Source organism: Rhyacophila brunnea, unplaced genomic scaffold (genome assembly GCF_057557595.1).
Source record: "Rhyacophila brunnea isolate RB1 unplaced genomic scaffold, BYU_Rbru_1.0 scaffold_1, whole genome shotgun sequence".
Taxonomy (NCBI): domain Eukaryota; kingdom Metazoa; phylum Arthropoda; class Insecta; order Trichoptera; family Rhyacophilidae; genus Rhyacophila; species Rhyacophila brunnea.
The window spans coordinates 56,148,859-56,168,014 of NW_028232751.1; the positions used below are offsets into that span (position 1 = coordinate 56,148,859).

The window sequence follows — 19,156 nt, forward strand, 5'->3', positions numbered from 1 at the left end:
TTAAGTATCTATAGGTACTTATATATATATACCATACGAACCTTCTTAAAAACATCTTAACAATATACATAAGTATATTAAACACTTCAAAGACGATTTTCAAATAAAACTCATCCCTACGTAAGCTAGAAATGAGCTGAAAAATTTAATTTTGTAGCATTATACCAATTTTGTGTTCCTTGACACTATTGTACTATTGTTTATTAAATTGTAACCAAACAATCTTTAACCATACTAAACGACTCCTCATTTAGTGCTGACACCGCGACAGGCCATTAGATATAATTAACATAATATTTAAATGTGGTATTAAATATCAATTAACAGGTCAGCAACGATTGTGTTAATATTAATTATTTTTATAACTTAGCATATTTTCACATACTTTTTTTAATTTCTACATTTTTTGCTGATCTTTTTTAATATGTGGGTTTAGCGGCAAATAAAAGATTTATTTGAATATGTTTAAATTACACTGCCCCAAAGCATTCTCATCTATACAATTTGTCGCGGTGGTATCGTGTTGTAGGAAATAAAAGAACCCCAAAATTCTGCCTGCTTGCACGTGCAACGTTAAACGTCTTAGGGCTTGCGCAGACAGAGCGCGGTCAGGCGGTCTGCGTTCCGCGTTCGGAGTTCGGCGTTCTTTGTACTGTATGGACTTCATACTGTATGGGTACACAGCCGGTGGTCAGACCGCGCCGGTCAATTGGAACGCTGGAGTTCTGGAGTTCTATGCCCGGAATTACAAAGAACGCCGTACCTCCGCTGAGCAGTCACACAACATAGAGCGAAACCACACGGGGGAGTGAGTACGCAACAGCGGTGCTTTCTCACTTCCACTCGCAGTCGGAATATAGCGGTCAAGCATTATGCAGCGCTTGTGTCAGTACAACGTTTGTAAACAAATGGAACGCTTATTGTTGACCGTCACCTGTCTGCTGTCCCTGAACGTTAGCGGTCAACGGTCGGTTGAACGCAGAACTCCGACCGCTCTCTGTCTGCGCAAGCCCTTAAGCCGGCAACATCAAATTCAAATTTATTGATTTCACTGTTATTCAACCGTATTAGGAAATATTTTTGTCGAGGTGCTGTGATCGAATCTGTATACTTAATTACACAAACGCACGTTATTTTGCGATTCGTCTATTTGAGACAAAAGTATAAGTAGGTACACGAAAAGTCATGGTGCCAGGGAAGTGGCCGTGGCTCCCAATCCTCAACTCTGTTAGGTACTTGGTAGGTACTTAATGGAATTGCTTCAGGTGTTGATATATTCCACTTGCGTGTGGGTGAGTTTAGGTGGACATTATTTTATAAATACTTAAAAATAGGGTCTCCTTAGCAAACTCGGTGTAGGTACTTCTTTGAACTTCTATAGATGTATAATTATATTTTCACTGCTTTTGTATGTTTATATTAGGTAGGTATGTTCTCTTTTAATATTTTCATTTTTATTGCTTTTATTACTTTTTCTTCTTCTTTATCTTAATAATTTTTCATGTCACGTTGTGAACATCTTAAACTTATAATAAGTAATGTCCACAATATGTTAAAAAAAATAATTGAATTGAATGGGCGCCGAGCACGTGCCTCTGATGCGTTGCCATATTGTGTTAGCTTCTTTTGTGATTCGTGAGGAGTGGGAGCCACGACAACCTCCCGACATGACACAGTGTAGGTACAGTATAATTATAGTCTTAGTTAAACGAATCACAAAATAAACTGCGTCTGATCCGAGATGAGATCCTGGGTCCCCACAGAGTGTAGGTTTATATTAACAGATTTTTGTTTTTATTAGAAATTGATGTTGGCGACTTGCTCAACCTATTAGGTACTCTGACTCCAAACACACATTGAAAAACAATATGTTTATTTTCGAGCCCCATGATTCGAACGTATACGTCAACAATATAAGACTACCCGTTAGCCGTTCGGCAATCGTAGGCCTATGGTCTCAGTTAAATGAATCACAAAAGAAACTGCGTCTGTTATATTATGTAAACGGATTCGATCACAGCACCCGGTCTATTGACTATTTTCTCTGGTCTCCCTTGTTATTTCAAAGCGAGCGTTCGTTCGGTAATATTTTTTTATTATCGAAGTGTCGTATAATAAACGCACCGAAAAATCCTAACTTGATGGGTTTGAAATGTAAACAAAAATGAAAATTTGTAATAAAAAGCAGTGATTTTTAAAAAAAAGGTAAAAGCCGTAAAAGCTAACATTTATCCACGGTAAAGTAGATATTTAAGACTAAATTAAGGCCCAACGTTTTTAGCAAAATTCTGCATATCTATACATTTTACTGATAACTTACATTTTAAATAATCAATACGCATATTATATGAACATTAAAATATATTTTTTTTAATTTTTAGTTAAAATATATTCTTATAAATTAAAAAAAAAACTAATTAAGTAGGTAGGTACTTCAGTATACTTATACAAGGTGTGTTTTTTGGGCATCCGATATTTATAAAAAAATAAAAATGTATTGCCTACCTACTTACTTGATTTTTTATGTAAGTATATTGAAACGACCTTTGATGAATACAAAATTTAAAAATATATGTTGAAATTAAACATATTATACCTACCTATCTAGATCTTAATGTGTCGACAACGAAGGGGTTCTTCGAGTTTCTAGAAAATGTTCCGCCAAACAAAAAAGCTACTAGACTTACTTCGCTCTGAAGGCGAGACTTCTGCTTCTCAGTGTTGTTGATCTTGACGATGAGGACTTCAATCTGTTCCTCCTGCTCGACGATGCGGGCAGAGTACTTGCGACGGATCTCCTCGACTTCCTCAGCTCTGGCGGCCGCTTCAGTTTCATACTTGGCGCGCCACTGCTGCATCTCACCGTTGGACTTAACCAGCTGACGTTCGAGGTCCAAACGAGCCTCGGACTCTTCCTCCATCTGGACGCGGACGGATTCCAGCTCGATCTCAACCTACACAAATTATCATTTTATTAATGTTTATCCCTACTTCATCAAATGAGTATTAAAAATACAGTAGAGATTTGGCCAATCAGAATTATTGCTGGCCGCGAGTTCGCATAGCTGTGATGTAAAGAGGAATGAGTCCACCGAATTTGTATAATTAGACATTTATGTGTACCTACATAAATGCCAAATTTTCATAGAAAATTATCGAATATATGAGACAGGTAACATTGATAAAAATGGCACTCTTATTAATCATTAATGTATTCTTTACTGTGTGAAAGTAAAATGAAAAGGCGGTTAACTATAAAGTCACTACTTTTTATGAAAGCCAAATGAAGAATGAATTTTAGACTAATTCTGATGAGAATTTCTATGCCTAGGTACGTGAAATTTACTAATTTTATTCGATTCGACTCGTCACTATTCTAGTTCAATAATATGATTAATTTACTTACTTAACTTATTTGTTTTACTATGTTTTAATGAAGGTTATATAAATTTAATAATATGTAAGTATTTAAAATACATTCACGGAAATGCTGACAACATATTTTGTCAAAACATAACTGACATTTTTATTCAAATTTATATTTTTTAAGAATAAGCCAATGTCGCAAATATATTGTAAATAAAATTGGCCGTGTGTGCTGAAAACTATTACAAATATTAATGGGAAATTTTTCTTATCACCACTAGGTATACTTATATAATATCCTTGCACATATTTTTTCGTATCCGAATTTTTACATAAATAAGGAATATGAAAAAGTAAACTTAATCTGAGTTTTCATCGAACTTATTTATAGAGCTGATAAAAAATCTTTTACTTAGCTCTTTTAAATAGATACCTATCAAATAACTTTTTTTGATTCTCGTGTTAAGTTAGTAAATAATGTTGGTTAATGGCCAGAATGCCTCCGACATACTAATTCGCGAGTATATTATAGTAAAATATGGAATAAATTACCTGGTGAAGGGAAGCTTCCAAGATGGAGCGGCGACGCTCGTCATCTTCAAGACGCCTGCGGGCATCCTCAAGCTGTCCGGCGATCTGGCTCCTCAGGTAGGTTACATTCTCAATGTTCACCTAAAAATCAAAAATCAAAAAATTATTACGAATTCAACAAACCATTAAGTAAATAGGTAGGTACATAATAAAGAAGACAGAAAATCTAATTCGTAGGTATTATCAAACGATAGCAATAATTGACAATTGTGGTGAAGGGTTGGCATTTTGGCAATGCCTACATAATAAATTAACTACCTACCTACTGTGTAAGATAATATTTTATATGTGAGTAGGTAATAGTTTTCTTTAATAAGCCCGTGAATCTATCCGTATATTGTCTGCAATGGTCATTTATTCAAACAAGCAAATAACGTCGTATAAAATATTGTATAAGTATATAAATAAGTAGGTAGGTACCCGCTCAAAATTTGTAATGCTTTTGAAATAAAGGTTAGATTCATTATATAATTTTCAAGTTATTAACTTTACTGATGTTGACAGTTCTTGTGGGTTTAAGGCGTTTAAGCCAATAAGTAATTGAGAGGATTAATTTACGAACCATTCTAACTCACATATGAAATATTTTAGAAATGAATTCTTTGAAACAACCTACTTTAATTATTTATTAGGTAATTGTATAGATAAATAAATGTATAGATCATATTTTATAAGGACCAATGACGAAAATAATGTTGTATAAACGTGTCTACATAAATATTAAATAACTTAAATTTATGATGTTTCCAAAAACACTTGATTGTGATTCAAGGTGTAAACGTAAATTAATCCTTTCAATGCATAGCCTCTTTGATATTTCTGCATTCTGCTGACGACTTGTGTAAATTACCATGTATAAAATTATAGAATTAACAAAAAGATATTTCAAAAAAAATATAATGGTCAACGTCAGCCAGTTCAGTTGTAAAAATATCGCTGAAATAAACAATTTTTAATAAAAACCAATAGTTTAATAATTAATCATTTTCATCAGATTTTGGGCTGAAAACACTGTAAGATGGATGCCACCTAGGTCTACGCTAGCTTAGCTTATTTTGCATCTATTGACAGACAACCTTTGGAAGGGTATTGAAAATTTATTATTTTTAAGTTATACCTAAGGTATATTCAGGTAAGATATATTTAAACAAAAATATGTAAAGATGTAAACTATTTATATAATTTAGTATATCTTATTAGGTATGTCATCCAGTCCTACAGCATTACAAGAGCTTACGATCACAAAACGAAAATAACGGAATACATATTATTTATTATCTCTCTATGTAGGTACTCATATGTATGATAGCTTACCTTGAGGTCCTGGACTTCCTTGATGAGTTCGATATTTTCCTGGGACAAGCGAGTCTTGTGGGAGGTGATATCAACGATGGTGCGGTTTAACTCTTCGATCTTAATGTGACACTCATTGATGTTGATCTCGAGTTTTTCGCATGTCTTCACGCTGATCAGACGCTCCTTGGAAATGTTCTCCACCTGGGACAGGAGTTCGTATACTTCTGCTTGGAATTTGCTCTTCTCCTTTTCAGTCCTGGAATACCGCAAAATTTACAAGTCAGACACGTCTCATTCAGTCTTAACTAGAATTGAAACTTATAATGCACCTATAATAAATACCAAGGACTCAATGCCAGTCTGACAAATTATACCACGTTACTTCATCCAGTATATTCAGTAACAATGACATGAATAAACATTTCTTAATAATTTCGTACAATCGCGAACACACCAGTTAAATTATCATGAATAAAGTATTTTTTTCTTTTAAAATTAGTACTGAATAATGTACCTACATGAGGTTTAAAATGTCAGATTCTGTATTCTAAAAAAGGTGGTCGAAAAACAATCCACAACCGGCGTTAACCCGGCTTACCAGTATGTATAATAATTATTATAGCTAATATTATATTGTAACAATCGAAATTCATTAATCTGCAAAACATTGTCATCGTAAGTACGTGGTATAATAGCAGTACATTGTAGGTTTTGACCAGTTTGACTATATATAGGCTCCTTGATGATTTAAAGGCAAGATTTAATAAATAACATAGTTATTAATTAAATTCGACAGTTAAATCTTAGCTATATCACTAAATACCATTATCAAATTTCCGCTAAATTCCCTAATAAACAATCAATAATCATATTTATTTATAACATTATAACACGACAGTGTAAATATACTTAATAACACTGTAACCTTTGTATGTTCACTTTGTATTTTAAAACACATTGATTGTCAAAGGGCTATTTTATTATTAAGTCTTAACCACCCGTATTTTTTTATTTTTAGGAATCACTATTTTTATCACTTTATTTAAAAATATATATTTTTTGAGTTACATATCTCTACCGGTTAGTTTAATACATATTTTATAACATTTAAGTCTCCTGTATTTATTACATTACATTGTAATATATCAATACGATACGACTTCATAATACTAAATTGTAGTAGACTGATTTTTAATTGATTTAATTTGTTCAATATTATATGTTCGTAAGTTTATAGATAAATTTAATATAATATAAGTAAGAATTTTTTCATTTAATTAGGTACCTACTTACTTAGTTATTTATTAAATTTAAAACACATGTTTTATTTAACTAGATAGACACAGCTATCTATAAATAGTGACGAGTTAATTTCAATCTTCGACTGATATTTTTTTCTCGAAGTCCACATGGGTAAAACAAAACAATGAATGATAATTTCGCGCTCGCAAATATAGCTATAAATGGGTGAGCAAACAGAAATATTATTATAAAAGTTTCTACCCTTGACACGAAACCGAACACAAAATGGTACTACAATAAAACATTATGATAAAAAGATTTACAGTAGGAAATTCATTTAAGTAAGTAGGTACCTACTTAAATAATTTATTACTGTCAGTAGGTACTTACCTATAATATTTTTAACAATTACGTATTGGTACCGAGGTACGCTAATAATTATTGCTTTATCATTTCTGCAAAAAGTGAGCTGATTAAAAAATCATTTTTTTGAACAGAGAAATAAATATTAAACGATAGTTCTCTCATTAAATGTAAGTACTTACGTTACTTATGTTTTAAATATTATGTAGGTACCTTCTGTGTAAAGAATCGGCAGATAGGTAGGTACATAAATTATAAATATTACTCTTCGCCAATATTACCATCCATAGATACCTATATTTTTTTATATAATAAATAGTATCTAGGCAAATACAAAACGTCGCTTGCAAAGTATGTGTGTTTTTAAATAATTACACAAATAAACAATACAAGCAATTCGCATATTATTATAAGATCGTAATTCGAAATTAAGCTTACATTCGTTAAAATGGAAACGCGCCAGCAATGTAGATATGAAAATAAAACAAAAATACGGAGGCCATGCATATTATTTTCGTCACATTTTTCAGGTCAGTTTTAATTTAGGATAAAAAAATTATTCGGCAATATATCGTTACTCTGAGTTCGGCATAGTAATTAAGTATTATTTTTACATACACGTGTGTTTATTTAACGATCCTCTGGGTGAATACATCTTCTAAAATATTATTTAGTTTCTGAAGATTTAGATTTCTAAATATCACTTGTATTATAGGTATTATAAGTTTCAATTTGATCACACATTTATAAAACTAAATAAGAATAGGTAGGTACTATACATAATATTATCTTACTTCACTATATTAATTATAATATATACCTAATGCAAATCTTATATTAGTTTACTGGAGCTGCCTTTCTGATAATATGCTCAAAATCTCAACAAGATGAAAATTACCGGTAGGCACTTATTGATGGTAGGACATTATTTGCAAAGCAATTGTTGTATGTTAGGTTCAATCGTTCATTGGTTGGATATACCTACTTTAAATTTAAAACTATTATAATATACCTATTATGTTCAAATTGAAAATAACGAATAATATGATTTGATTAAAATAAAGAGGTAGGTACCACTTAAAGTGTTCATCAAATTGTTGTAGCATCTTTTAAAATATTATTGTAGTTCACATTCTGTCATATTTATATGTTGACCAAATTTTATAATATAATTTAGACCCTGAAGTAAAACATGTAACCTACTCCTCTGATTTTTGAACCATTGGTGAGAAATAAGATTATACTTAATAACTTCGATATTTAAAAAAAAACACACATAGGTACAATACAGTTTTTCGTTGAATAGCTAAACGTATGTGGTATATAATATCAATTTTGATGTTGCGACTCTTAGCAGGTAGGTATCAGAAAGGCAACCAAACAGCAATAAGTTTCGCTCGGCCTTAGCCACTTTACACACCTGGCCTTCACTTTGCTGAGGACATCGATTTGCTCCTGGAAATCGACGACGATTTCCTGGTGCTTCCTCTTGAGCAAATGGGCTGTCTCCTCAGACTCAAGGTGTACATCCTCGAGCAGTTTGCGAAGTTTGCCGAGTTCGGTATCACGCTTCCTGTTAATCTCGAACTGAAAACAGTCAAAATAACATCAGTCAACGGCGATCGCATTACTTAACATCTTCAAAAGATCATCATTATTTATAATAATACTTTAATATTAATATCCGATATTATTGAGTTGTCATTGAAGACGATTTTACACAGTTCTGTGACACGGTGTTTATAATGTCATATTAAGTATATTATTTTTCGATAAGAGCTTTTATTATTAGGTAATAATTAGGTATACATACCTACGTATTGTTATTATTTTTATTAACGATAATTAAACTACAATCTATGTAAGTATTATTATCATTATTGAAAAAATATCAGAATATGTATTATAAAAATTAAAATATTTAAATTAATACGCTTTGATTTATTGGCAATATTTTTTCTTTAAAATTATGTTTTGCGAATAATGCTGAATATTCTTTAGTCGCCCGTATGTTTTTGATCGATTTATAATATAAGACTTTACATTTTTATGGATTAGTAGGTATATCTATTGAAAAAAATGGCGCTATTAAGTTTTACCAATATATCGACAGAATAGATATTATCATTTGCGTGCTCATGTAGTCATGATTATCACGATCCAGGTATTTCGGTCAAATATTACCGTATGTAAACACCAATGACCCAGATTTCGCTGTTGCTGTTAGTTGAAAATCATCTTCAACAAAACGAGAGCAGACTATAAGGGAATGAGTACCTAAATGGATTATTATTTTGAAGATGTCCCAATGCAATATTTCATATGACATATTATTAGACACCTAGCTACTTAAGTTTGCTTCAAAAATAATAACCCCGATTGATGCAACAGCTTCTTTAAAATCAATTAAAAATACATACGACTCGCGCAAATATAATAATATAAAAGTACATAACCAGCATTATATTAAATATGCAGAAAATAAACAACAATATGAAAATATAATTTGTATGCAGTAGGTATAATAATAATTTAGATTCGCACATTGCAATCGTAACCTATAAAATCATAACATAAATATTGCAGATATAATTAAACAAATATTAAGTACATTGACATACATATTACTAAGTCAGCGCCAAGTAGGTAGCAATCACGTACATAAAACAATAACATATTATATAAGTAGTTACATTAATACAATTTTGGCAGTATTTTTTAACCATGGGTACCTAGGTACATTTGAAGATGTCCATATATGTCTATATTATAATTATAAAAATAATAGTTAGTTACTCATATTATTTCCCGTGAAAATTATTTTTAATACCGAAAATGTGTATAAAATAATTGAATTTAGGTGGCGTTTTATTTATTTTAATTCATTATTTATTTTAACATAAGTTCATATTCAACTTTTTACAAAATTATAATATTATTATTATTTTAAATAATTTATTATGAATGAAAGTAAGCTGGTATTACTTAGGTCCATATTTTAAATATGTAAGTATTATATTTTAAATAATTGTAGGTAGGTACATATTTATATTATTAATGACACATTTCCTATACAAATAGAATCAAACTAAATGCTATTATTTAACTATCAAATTATTTATTTATATGATATCTAGAAAATCTTATGTACCTAATGGACCTAATACTATTATCACAAACTAAAATAAAACATCAATAATTTAAATTGTAACAGGGATATCTACCAATTAATATTAATTGTATGATTTTTTGTCACAATAATTAGCATTGAAATAAACTATTGTGTTGTTGTTATAAGCTAGATATATAAACTAATCTACTTATTCCAAAATTTGTAAACGTAAATGATATATCTAGGTACATAAAGGTAGGTGTCATTAATTAATTATTGAAGTTCGTAATAAATGTGTTTTTTTTTAATATTCAAAATAAATCAATGCAAAAAAAGACTACTTGCGTCAAACCACTCAAGTAGATACCTAGTTGAAAAAACAAAAAAAACTTTACTGTGAGCAAGTACCTAAGTATATCCAAGAATAGAATTATATTTTAAAAATTGGCTGAAGCCTCGATGACATTGAGCTATTGTACAAGCTGCTTGTTGGCGAATTTACAATCTGCTTGTAAACTCACCCAGTGTCATCATCGAACAAGCTAACAAGCAGATTGTAAACAATCTACCGAGAAAAGTTGAAAGCCGGTCAACTTACGCTACACGCTGACATGTGGGCTTACTGCGTCTGCGCAGTAGAGCGATAGTAGCGACCCCCCGGTAAGAAAACGAACTACTCAATACGTTCTGCCAAAATAGTACCAAAAATGACGGTTTCAACTCGCTAGCTTGTTGGCTTCTGAGCGAGTGGAAAGTTTTGTGTGTCATCATCACAATTAAATTCGCCAACAAGCAGCTTGAACAGTAGCTCAATCTCATTGAGGCTTAAGATTCATATTTAGCTATTTACAATATCTATAAGTAGAAAACCTTTAATGACATATTTGGAATATCATTATGATACTCTGCCAAAGATATTTTTCTTTTAACTGACTACCTACTCTCAGTTTATTCCTGTCAACGACAGTTCATGCAATATTTTATTTAGACTTATATTATTTCTATACATTTGCTCCTATATAAATATTTATAAGTTTAGTAATTAAATTGCTATGGTACTCATAACGATTTTGGTTAAAGAAGTAGCGGATAGTTACCTGGCTTTCGGCACCTCCCTCAGCCTCTTCAAGGCGTTCCGACAGTTGGATCACTTGGACGCTGAGGTCGGCTTTCTCCCTTTCGATCTGAAATAATAACAATGATTATTGTCACAATCATAAAATAATGACAGGTGTTTGAAAACTGATTAGAAACAAAGAACAACAGTGATTATAAGTAGGTACAATATTACAGAAATATATTAAGAATTAAGTAAGTGTAAATAAATGGCAGTACAATTAGTCAGTTTTCATATGTATATTATCAGTATCTAACGAGTTGATGATGTGTGTTAATTATCTCGTTAGTAGTTTAATAATAATTGTATTGCCTAATGCTAATAGGTAGGTACCTGGTGAAATATTATACTATTCCTAGATCTGCATTCTACCTCTTTGATTCTACGTACCTAGGTATATCCAAGATATTTATGTAACTTGTTCTCTGCAAAGTATACCTAGGTACTTTACCCTACCTATATAAGCATATCTTATGTCAAATAACAACATAGAAAGTGATGATAAATAATGATAGAAAGTGTTTTTTTTTAATTTGGCTTCAGACAGACAAAACATTATCATTCTTTTTATAAACTGAGTGTTTCGTTTACGAATTTATGGAATATACCTATATTACGTATGTGTTTCTCTTGCCCTTTATTAGTTTAAGTATACCGTTGTGTTAGATTAGGTAGTAACCATAATGAAAAATCGCTAATTTTAGTAAAAAGCAACTTACAAAAAACAATTTGTCATCTTACTTATTTAGATTGGAAATATGCAGTTTTTTATATACTTAGGTGTACTTATATGTAACAAGGCACAACATATTGTGAAATGGAAGAAAGACTACTGTTATTCGTTTTCTTATATAGAATAGGTATGTAGGTAAACCTTAAATATGCAATAAAATAATTGCAACGAACAGACATTATCAAATCATTATATTTTTTAAATCGCGAAGGTTTTAAATAGGATGTCTATAATCTAAATCCTAGCTAGTCTGAACATCAATAATCATTTTCATAGTATTTTTTATCAATTGAAATAAAACACAATGTAAAACTCTAATAAAAAATAATTTAAAATAGACCAATCTAATATTGGAAGATCTGCTGAAATTGAATTATTTACCTACATATGGAATAAGATCATTCATCCATTATAAACAAAACATTCGAATTATTGTAGAACGCAAACTCGTACGTCCCTGACTTAGGTAGGTACCTATGTATGAAAGTCTAAACTTGTCAATGATGTATTTACAAAAGTCAATACACAGCAAAAGTAAATTACCGTTTTTGGTCCTAAACGAAGTAAGAACCTACATGAGCATCTATCTACAATACATGGTGGAGATTGTAAATAATAATAGATTTATTTTTAAATGGATTAGTTATTCCATTCGCCCAATCCACTGGATTTTTCTTTCACCTTGTACCTACATGCTACATTGAAAAACAGCTAGCATTTTTGACCTGCCGCAGGTTCGAAACCAATCATAACTCACGGATATGTTTATACAAAAACTGTCACTCTACGCGAAGCCGATGTGGAATAATATGCAGAGGAAGAATTAATAATAATGTACAATGTACGCCAGGCCACCCAGATGAAAAACATCTAGATGATATTATTTTGTAGTTGTACTTGCTGCTAAACAATAATGAATATTGTGTGAATATAATGTGAAGTAGGTTTTATTCAATATCCTTGGAGCCCAATTCTATTAGGTAGGTACATCCAAACAAAAATAGCCGCTTATATTTTGTCCATTTTTAATATCTAAGGAAGGCTTTGATGCATTTTAGCATGAAGCCTTTGGAAATAGAAGCTTCAAATAACTTCGGAGGCATTTGTTGTGATTTTTGATAATGGATCGGAAAACGCATATATTATTTTATTTAGATAATTTAGACATCTGATGTGTAAAACAAAATATCGGTAAGTAGCTATAAATATGTATTGTGTTCTCGTTTCTAGTCATATTGCGCCAAGGTTCCAGGTGTTGAATCAATCACCCAAAAAAATCTCATTGGTCATATACAAAATTAAGGTGACTCGATTAAAATCATTTGAATACCTATATATTTGTGTACCGGTGTAGGTACATAATAATATACACTCTCGTAGTCTAGTGCGAAAGGCGCTGATACCTAGATAAGTAAGTACCTATGTGTTTTTCTTAAAGCCTGGGTGTTTGTGATTGTTTCACTTATATTCACATTAAAATTTTGTCAACTCACTTGAGATGTTTATTACCATTTGACTGATTTATCAAGGGCAGTTTTTTTAATTTTGTTTTGCTTTGTTCTGTTTTACTCAAAATTACTTCGTTAGAAATGCCATTGCTTCCAGTGTTTTCTAAGTTTGGATACACAAGCAGTATTTTTTGAAAGAATTACATCAAATAAATAAATGTAGGTAACTATTTTTTTTATTCGCGCGTGTGTACGCGAAACCCGAACGATGCAGGTTTTTTTTATATATTTTCTCAGAATGTTTTCAAAATTATGTTCAAACTCATATTCAAAAAGTAATTTAAAAGACTATTTGATATTTAGGCGCATGTTTTGTTTAGCTAATATGTTTTTATTATATATAAAGTTGATTACGGCAGCTATCTCATTAATTGATAAGAGGTTTCCCGTAGTAAAAAAAATCTTGTTTCAATTCAAAACACCTTTAGTAAGAATTGAAAAAAACCAATCCAAAACAGTTGCATTTCAATTAACCTAATATCAATGATGGCTATCTATCTATGAACATCTTATTGTTGGTTTCAGTGCTGACCCAAATATTGTTTGCACATTATTTTGTACCTCAACGGGTCTATTCTATACACAAGCCTTCTTTCGGTCCACTACGGCAGCTAAATAGGGTAGGAAAGTATCGAATAATTAACACTTATTGTAACAATTACGGTCTCGGTCTAAAATGTATCACAGCCTATAGAGGTGCTGTTAAAACATAGTACTTCTAATTATTGTAACAATTATAACTAAATTATTGTAATTGTTACAATAAGTGTTAATAATTCGATGCTTTCCTACCCTTTTTAGCTGCCGTAGCGGACCGAAAGCAGCCTTGTGTATAGAATAGACTCGCTGTTCAAGAAGTTAATTATTTACACTAATAATGTACTTTGGTATGTAATTCATTTTTCGTACCTACTAATATCGAAAAGCTAAATAGGTTTAAATATTTAAAACTAAAATTTTGAATTGTTACTATTTTGTTTCATTTATTTCAGTAAGTAATTAATTTAATATTGATAATGTCGTAAATGTGGAAAAGTTGTGAAGTATAATAATTATTAATAATATTTAAATAAATGTGTTATTATTTTATTTTAATAACAATTTGATTCAAATTTATTTTGGTGAAATATATATTTATTATTTCTATGAACGCCCAATGGTAAGTGTCATTAACCATCTATAATGACATCCAAGTAGAAGTGGACGTTGGTAGTGTTCGTTTCCCAGTATTCATTGCGATGTATTTTCGTATGAAATATGTAAACACAGACTATTCTTATCCGGTGTTGGCCAGGTGTAATTTATTGTTTCCGCAGGTAACGAAATTCAATCGAAATCTCTGAATAAGCTGGTCGAAATAATTCGTAGGTAAGAAAATAGTCGCATAAATATGTCACGAGACGTGTTTAATTATGCCATATATCTGAGCTGGCGGAGTTTCTATATCCGTGTTGCAACATCCACCCCGCTTCTTAATTCGTTGTGTGGAATTTTCGATCATTTTCCGTGTATTTTTCGCCGGGCAAAGATTCACGTTTGGCCCAGTTTCAAATATCGAATCACACAAAAAAACCGCGCGCAAGGCTAATTTTGTGCGCGCGAACCACCACACCACTGCCGTGAGATTTTCATGAAATATGACCCATTAATATGTGACATAATTATAATTGTGACAATACTTTTAATGAGATGATCATTAAAATACACTAAGAAATTCTACTGTCTATTTACGAACAATATAACTTCTTTAAAACACACATCAGCATTACATTGTACTTCGATATTCCTTTATAATGCAAGCGACAAACCTAACAAAAAATACTAGGTAACTAAATCCTTCAAATATAATAGAATAGGTACAATTTTTAACTTCCAATCTACATACGCACATTTTCCTTTAAGATAATTTTGTAGGTATTATTTCTAATTGCATTTGGCACACGAATAATAATTTAAAGTTAATTTCCGTATCACTAAAAGTATCTGCAAAATGTAGAATGCAGTCGAATTATAATTGATACTACCTACCTAGGTATAAACATAATCTAAACTCGACTATACGTAACAATAAATATTACAAGTATTTAGCTCTTTGGATATTTATTAGTACCTACATACCTAGGTTTATACAATTATATTGTTACATGGAGATTTACATATAGTTACGTATTTTTTTAAAATTAATATTGAAACTTGAAATATATGCAATTAGTAAGTAGGTACATGTTGAAATGTTATACTTTGATATGACTCAAACTATTAATATTAAGCGCATTTGAAATAAGCAGATATTATGCTGAAAAAATACTTTTGAGTTAGGTACTTACTTATACGTTTTATTAGTAAGAATTTTTTTTACCAATGTTGAGGCTATTAGCGACTATAGATACTTAAATCAATACAGAATGTCTCCGCCAACACCTAGATAAATTTGGAGATTGGATAAATGTAAAATGATAGATACTAATAAAAAACGATTTTTTGCGGACTATTTTTATTAAACATAAAAAAATGACAGTAAAGATTTCAACATTACTTTTGATGTGCTTATAGGTAAGTACTTAATAGTAGTAATTGATTGTAATGTGCATGTCATGTGCATGTTATGCAGAATAATGATATTTTATGTATTGTGAGATTAAGTTTTCCGGCGAACATTTCACCGATAAATTAACCGATTGGCGAAAAATATTAGTCAGCTTCCTCTTTGGTTTCGTTCCCAAAATAGACCGAAAGACGTTAGATGCCCACACGAAACACATTAGGTATATGTATGCATAAGTATGTATACAAATATATGACGTATGCTGCTAGTATACGATTTCAGTAGCTCGCTTTCCGAACAAGGAAGGGCTGCTTTGTTCTATATCTGTAGCATCATTTGTTTATATTGCGAACATTTTATTAGAATTAGAGCATTGTGGCTTACATTTAAATTTATTTTGATGTGAAACGAATTGAGTTTGATAAAAAAAACATAGCTGCATATTTTATAAATTATGAAGTTATTGTTACAAAAAAGCAACTTTGTTAGTCAAATGCATGAAAAAGTTTGTGAGTAGGTAGTTTTTTTGATACTTATAGGTATGGAAGCGAAATATTAAGTTGCATTTTTTTTGTTAAGCATGTAAATTTAAGCGGCATTTTTTTAATTAATTTAAAATAGTAAATATTTTTAGAAGCTAAAATGTCTTACCCTCTGGCGCAACTCTCTTTCGGATTCTAGATCGTCATGAAGAAGACGAATCTTATCCTAAAAAAGAAAATATGAATATCTTTTTATTCGCCATGAAATCATCACATGATTTCTTGTAAACAAACGTTGTCTTAAAAACAAACAAAAATCCTTGAAAGTCAAAGCTTTGAAACAATAAATAATTATCACACTGAATTTAATATTTTGTAATATACTAATAAAATATATAAATTTACAAAAAATAACTAAAGTGTTGACTTCCGTGTTGTATCCAGTTTGGTCAGTGTCGGAATACCTAAAATTATTGTTGAAAATTCACTTTGGATAATGTTTAAATATTTTTCAAAAAGTTTGTAATAAGTATAGCAAAGGACATATTATTCCGTATAATTTATTATGTAAACAAACTGTCTGAAAACACCCGATTTGACAAACCGTTGCACGACCGCTTTTAAAAGCTCTATTTTATTACTAAAACGGGAAATATGGTAACATTGGACCGGTATTAACAATTTTAAAGCAGGTCGTAAGCTAAGTTTGTTTAAACCAGTATTATTAAACAGTTTTTTTTAATCACTTGAACGAAATATTTTTAACGACACAATAATTTACTGAAATCGATAGCTATTTTGAAAAAAAAGAATTTGGGAAAATGCCGTTCACTGATTAGATACCTACACATTCATATTAGAAAGAGTTTTTTTTAACTATTACATTATGAGAAGATACGGTGCACTTTCTTCTATTGACAGATCATTAATAAGGAGATGAAAATAATTATGTAAAGTTAAAACATTTCGAATAGCCATCGAGCTGTCAGTAAATCACTGTGGATCTTCAAGTTTATCCATTCTGATCGCAATCGATCAAGGGTCAATCTGTCACTTTGCAATATCATCATGATCACAACGAATAAATCAAAAAGAGAGCACTGGTGTTGGTACACGGGTGGACATATATCCTCATATCACGAGTAAAAGGTTGAAGAAAAGCGGGCACCTCCAGCCTGGAGAGCGCGGACAGGTCGGCGCTGTATTCGATGCTAACGTCGGCGCTGCCGCCCCCCGTGGAGCGGTAGGAGTACTTTGAGGTCTTGGCGACTGCTGAGGACGACATGGTGTTGGCTTCTGTGCGCCGCTCTCGTCTCGACTGATGGCCGCTGGTACCGCAGCGTCAGTGAACAGCTAGGCGGCCGCCTTGCGCAAGCGCACTTCCCGCCCTGTTATTCTGGGCGCGCGCCTGTTCGCGCCTGGAATTTTCGCGGGCTCGAATTACTCGCCCTCCTTTTATAGGCACGCGGCGTCTTTCACTCCGCAACGTGCACTTCCAGTGGTGTGATGTCTCTTGCAGACGCCCTCGCGGGATCGTTCTCACCTCTCACCTTCCCGGTGTATCATGATGAGGACCGCGGCTGGAGCACCGGCGGCCGTCACTCGTCACACCTCCGCCATTCGAAGGCCGGTGCGCACGCGCTGGACTCGGTTCGCCTCCCAACCAAACGTCCGATCATGCTGAACATTTATTATGTACCCTTGGTGTCGATTCTAACATGCTGTGGATATCTATCGAATTCTACGCATACCATAAGACTATACAAGTTTCTCTATGAATCGTTATCAGGGCCGCGGCATGGAATTTTGGCGCCCATCCTAAAATATTATTTATCTTAAATTAGTAAGTAAGTATAGTATATCTGATCAAATGAACGAATAATCGGTCAACAGTGAAAAACATGGGATGTATCCTTCAGAATTTTAAATAATTTTAGCTGATATTTCTTTTGTTACATTCCTAAATAATGCACAAACTACCACTTCCACGTCTCAAAAAGAATTAACGCACGACATTCAACAAATATATTCTCATGTCATTTATCAGTTTCAATATTAAATCCCTAGGATGTGACATAATGAAACACAAAAAAATGTACTTACCCTTGATTAAAAACATAAGAATAGCGATTCAGCAAATTTTATAGCACCTTTTTAATAGAGGATCAAAATAAAAACCAGTCCTTATATGGACCGTTTACCCTTTTCCACATCAATACGTATTAATAACTATTACAATATTACAATTATCGTAATATTATAGAAGGTTTAGCTGTTGGAACAATAAATTAGCTGTGTTTTAAAAGCCCCTGTCAAAAAATGTAAAAATTTTAAATTACAAAATGTCAAATTACGATAAATAATCTAAATAATGGTTTCTTAAACAAGCACAAACTCTGTACTATGCAGTCATAATCAATTATTATGAGCTAATGCGAGAGAATTTCATTTTGCTCAGTCTCAATAAAAAATATAAAGAATTTTGTTCAAATACACAATAATAATGTAAGTATTTTTCTATCAATAAATAATACGTGTTACTTAGTAATTTTAAAATGACTAACTTCTATTAATATAACTTCTATCTATTGGATATATGAGACAACCCTAAGAGAGTCGCTTTTGAGAAATATCTACGCCTACGATAACGGAATAAGTAATGTAAAACTTATAAAAAAATAATATCAGCTAGTCAGCTATAAACCACCAGAAGTATCATACAAACACTTCAAATTATTACAGGTGGGTATAACATTGTAAGTACCTACGTAATGTATGTACCTACTATATAGTTGTAGATA

General features: G+C 31.7%; 1 protein-coding gene across 1 annotated transcript in view; it reads right to left on the bottom strand.

The window, feature by feature from the left end:
• LOC147079985 (paramyosin, long form-like) overlaps positions 1 to 17,675 on the bottom strand; it is a 38,047-nt gene extending 20,372 nt beyond the window's left edge. Inside the window, exons 1-7 of the mRNA XM_085947474.1 lie at positions 17,524 to 17,675; positions 16,525 to 16,581; positions 11,068 to 11,154; positions 8,279 to 8,445; positions 5,272 to 5,509; positions 3,919 to 4,038; positions 2,688 to 2,954 (exon numbers count right to left, since the gene is read on the bottom strand). Of these exons, the coding sequence (XP_085803600.1) occupies positions 2,688 to 2,954; positions 3,919 to 4,038; positions 5,272 to 5,509; positions 8,279 to 8,445; positions 11,068 to 11,154; positions 16,525 to 16,581; positions 17,524 to 17,640 (1,053 nt within the window). The 5' untranslated portion in view covers positions 17,641 to 17,675. The remainder of the gene's footprint in view (positions 1 to 2,687; positions 2,955 to 3,918; positions 4,039 to 5,271; positions 5,510 to 8,278; positions 8,446 to 11,067; positions 11,155 to 16,524; positions 16,582 to 17,523) is intronic.
• Between the last annotated feature and the right edge of the window lie 1,481 nt (positions 17,676 to 19,156).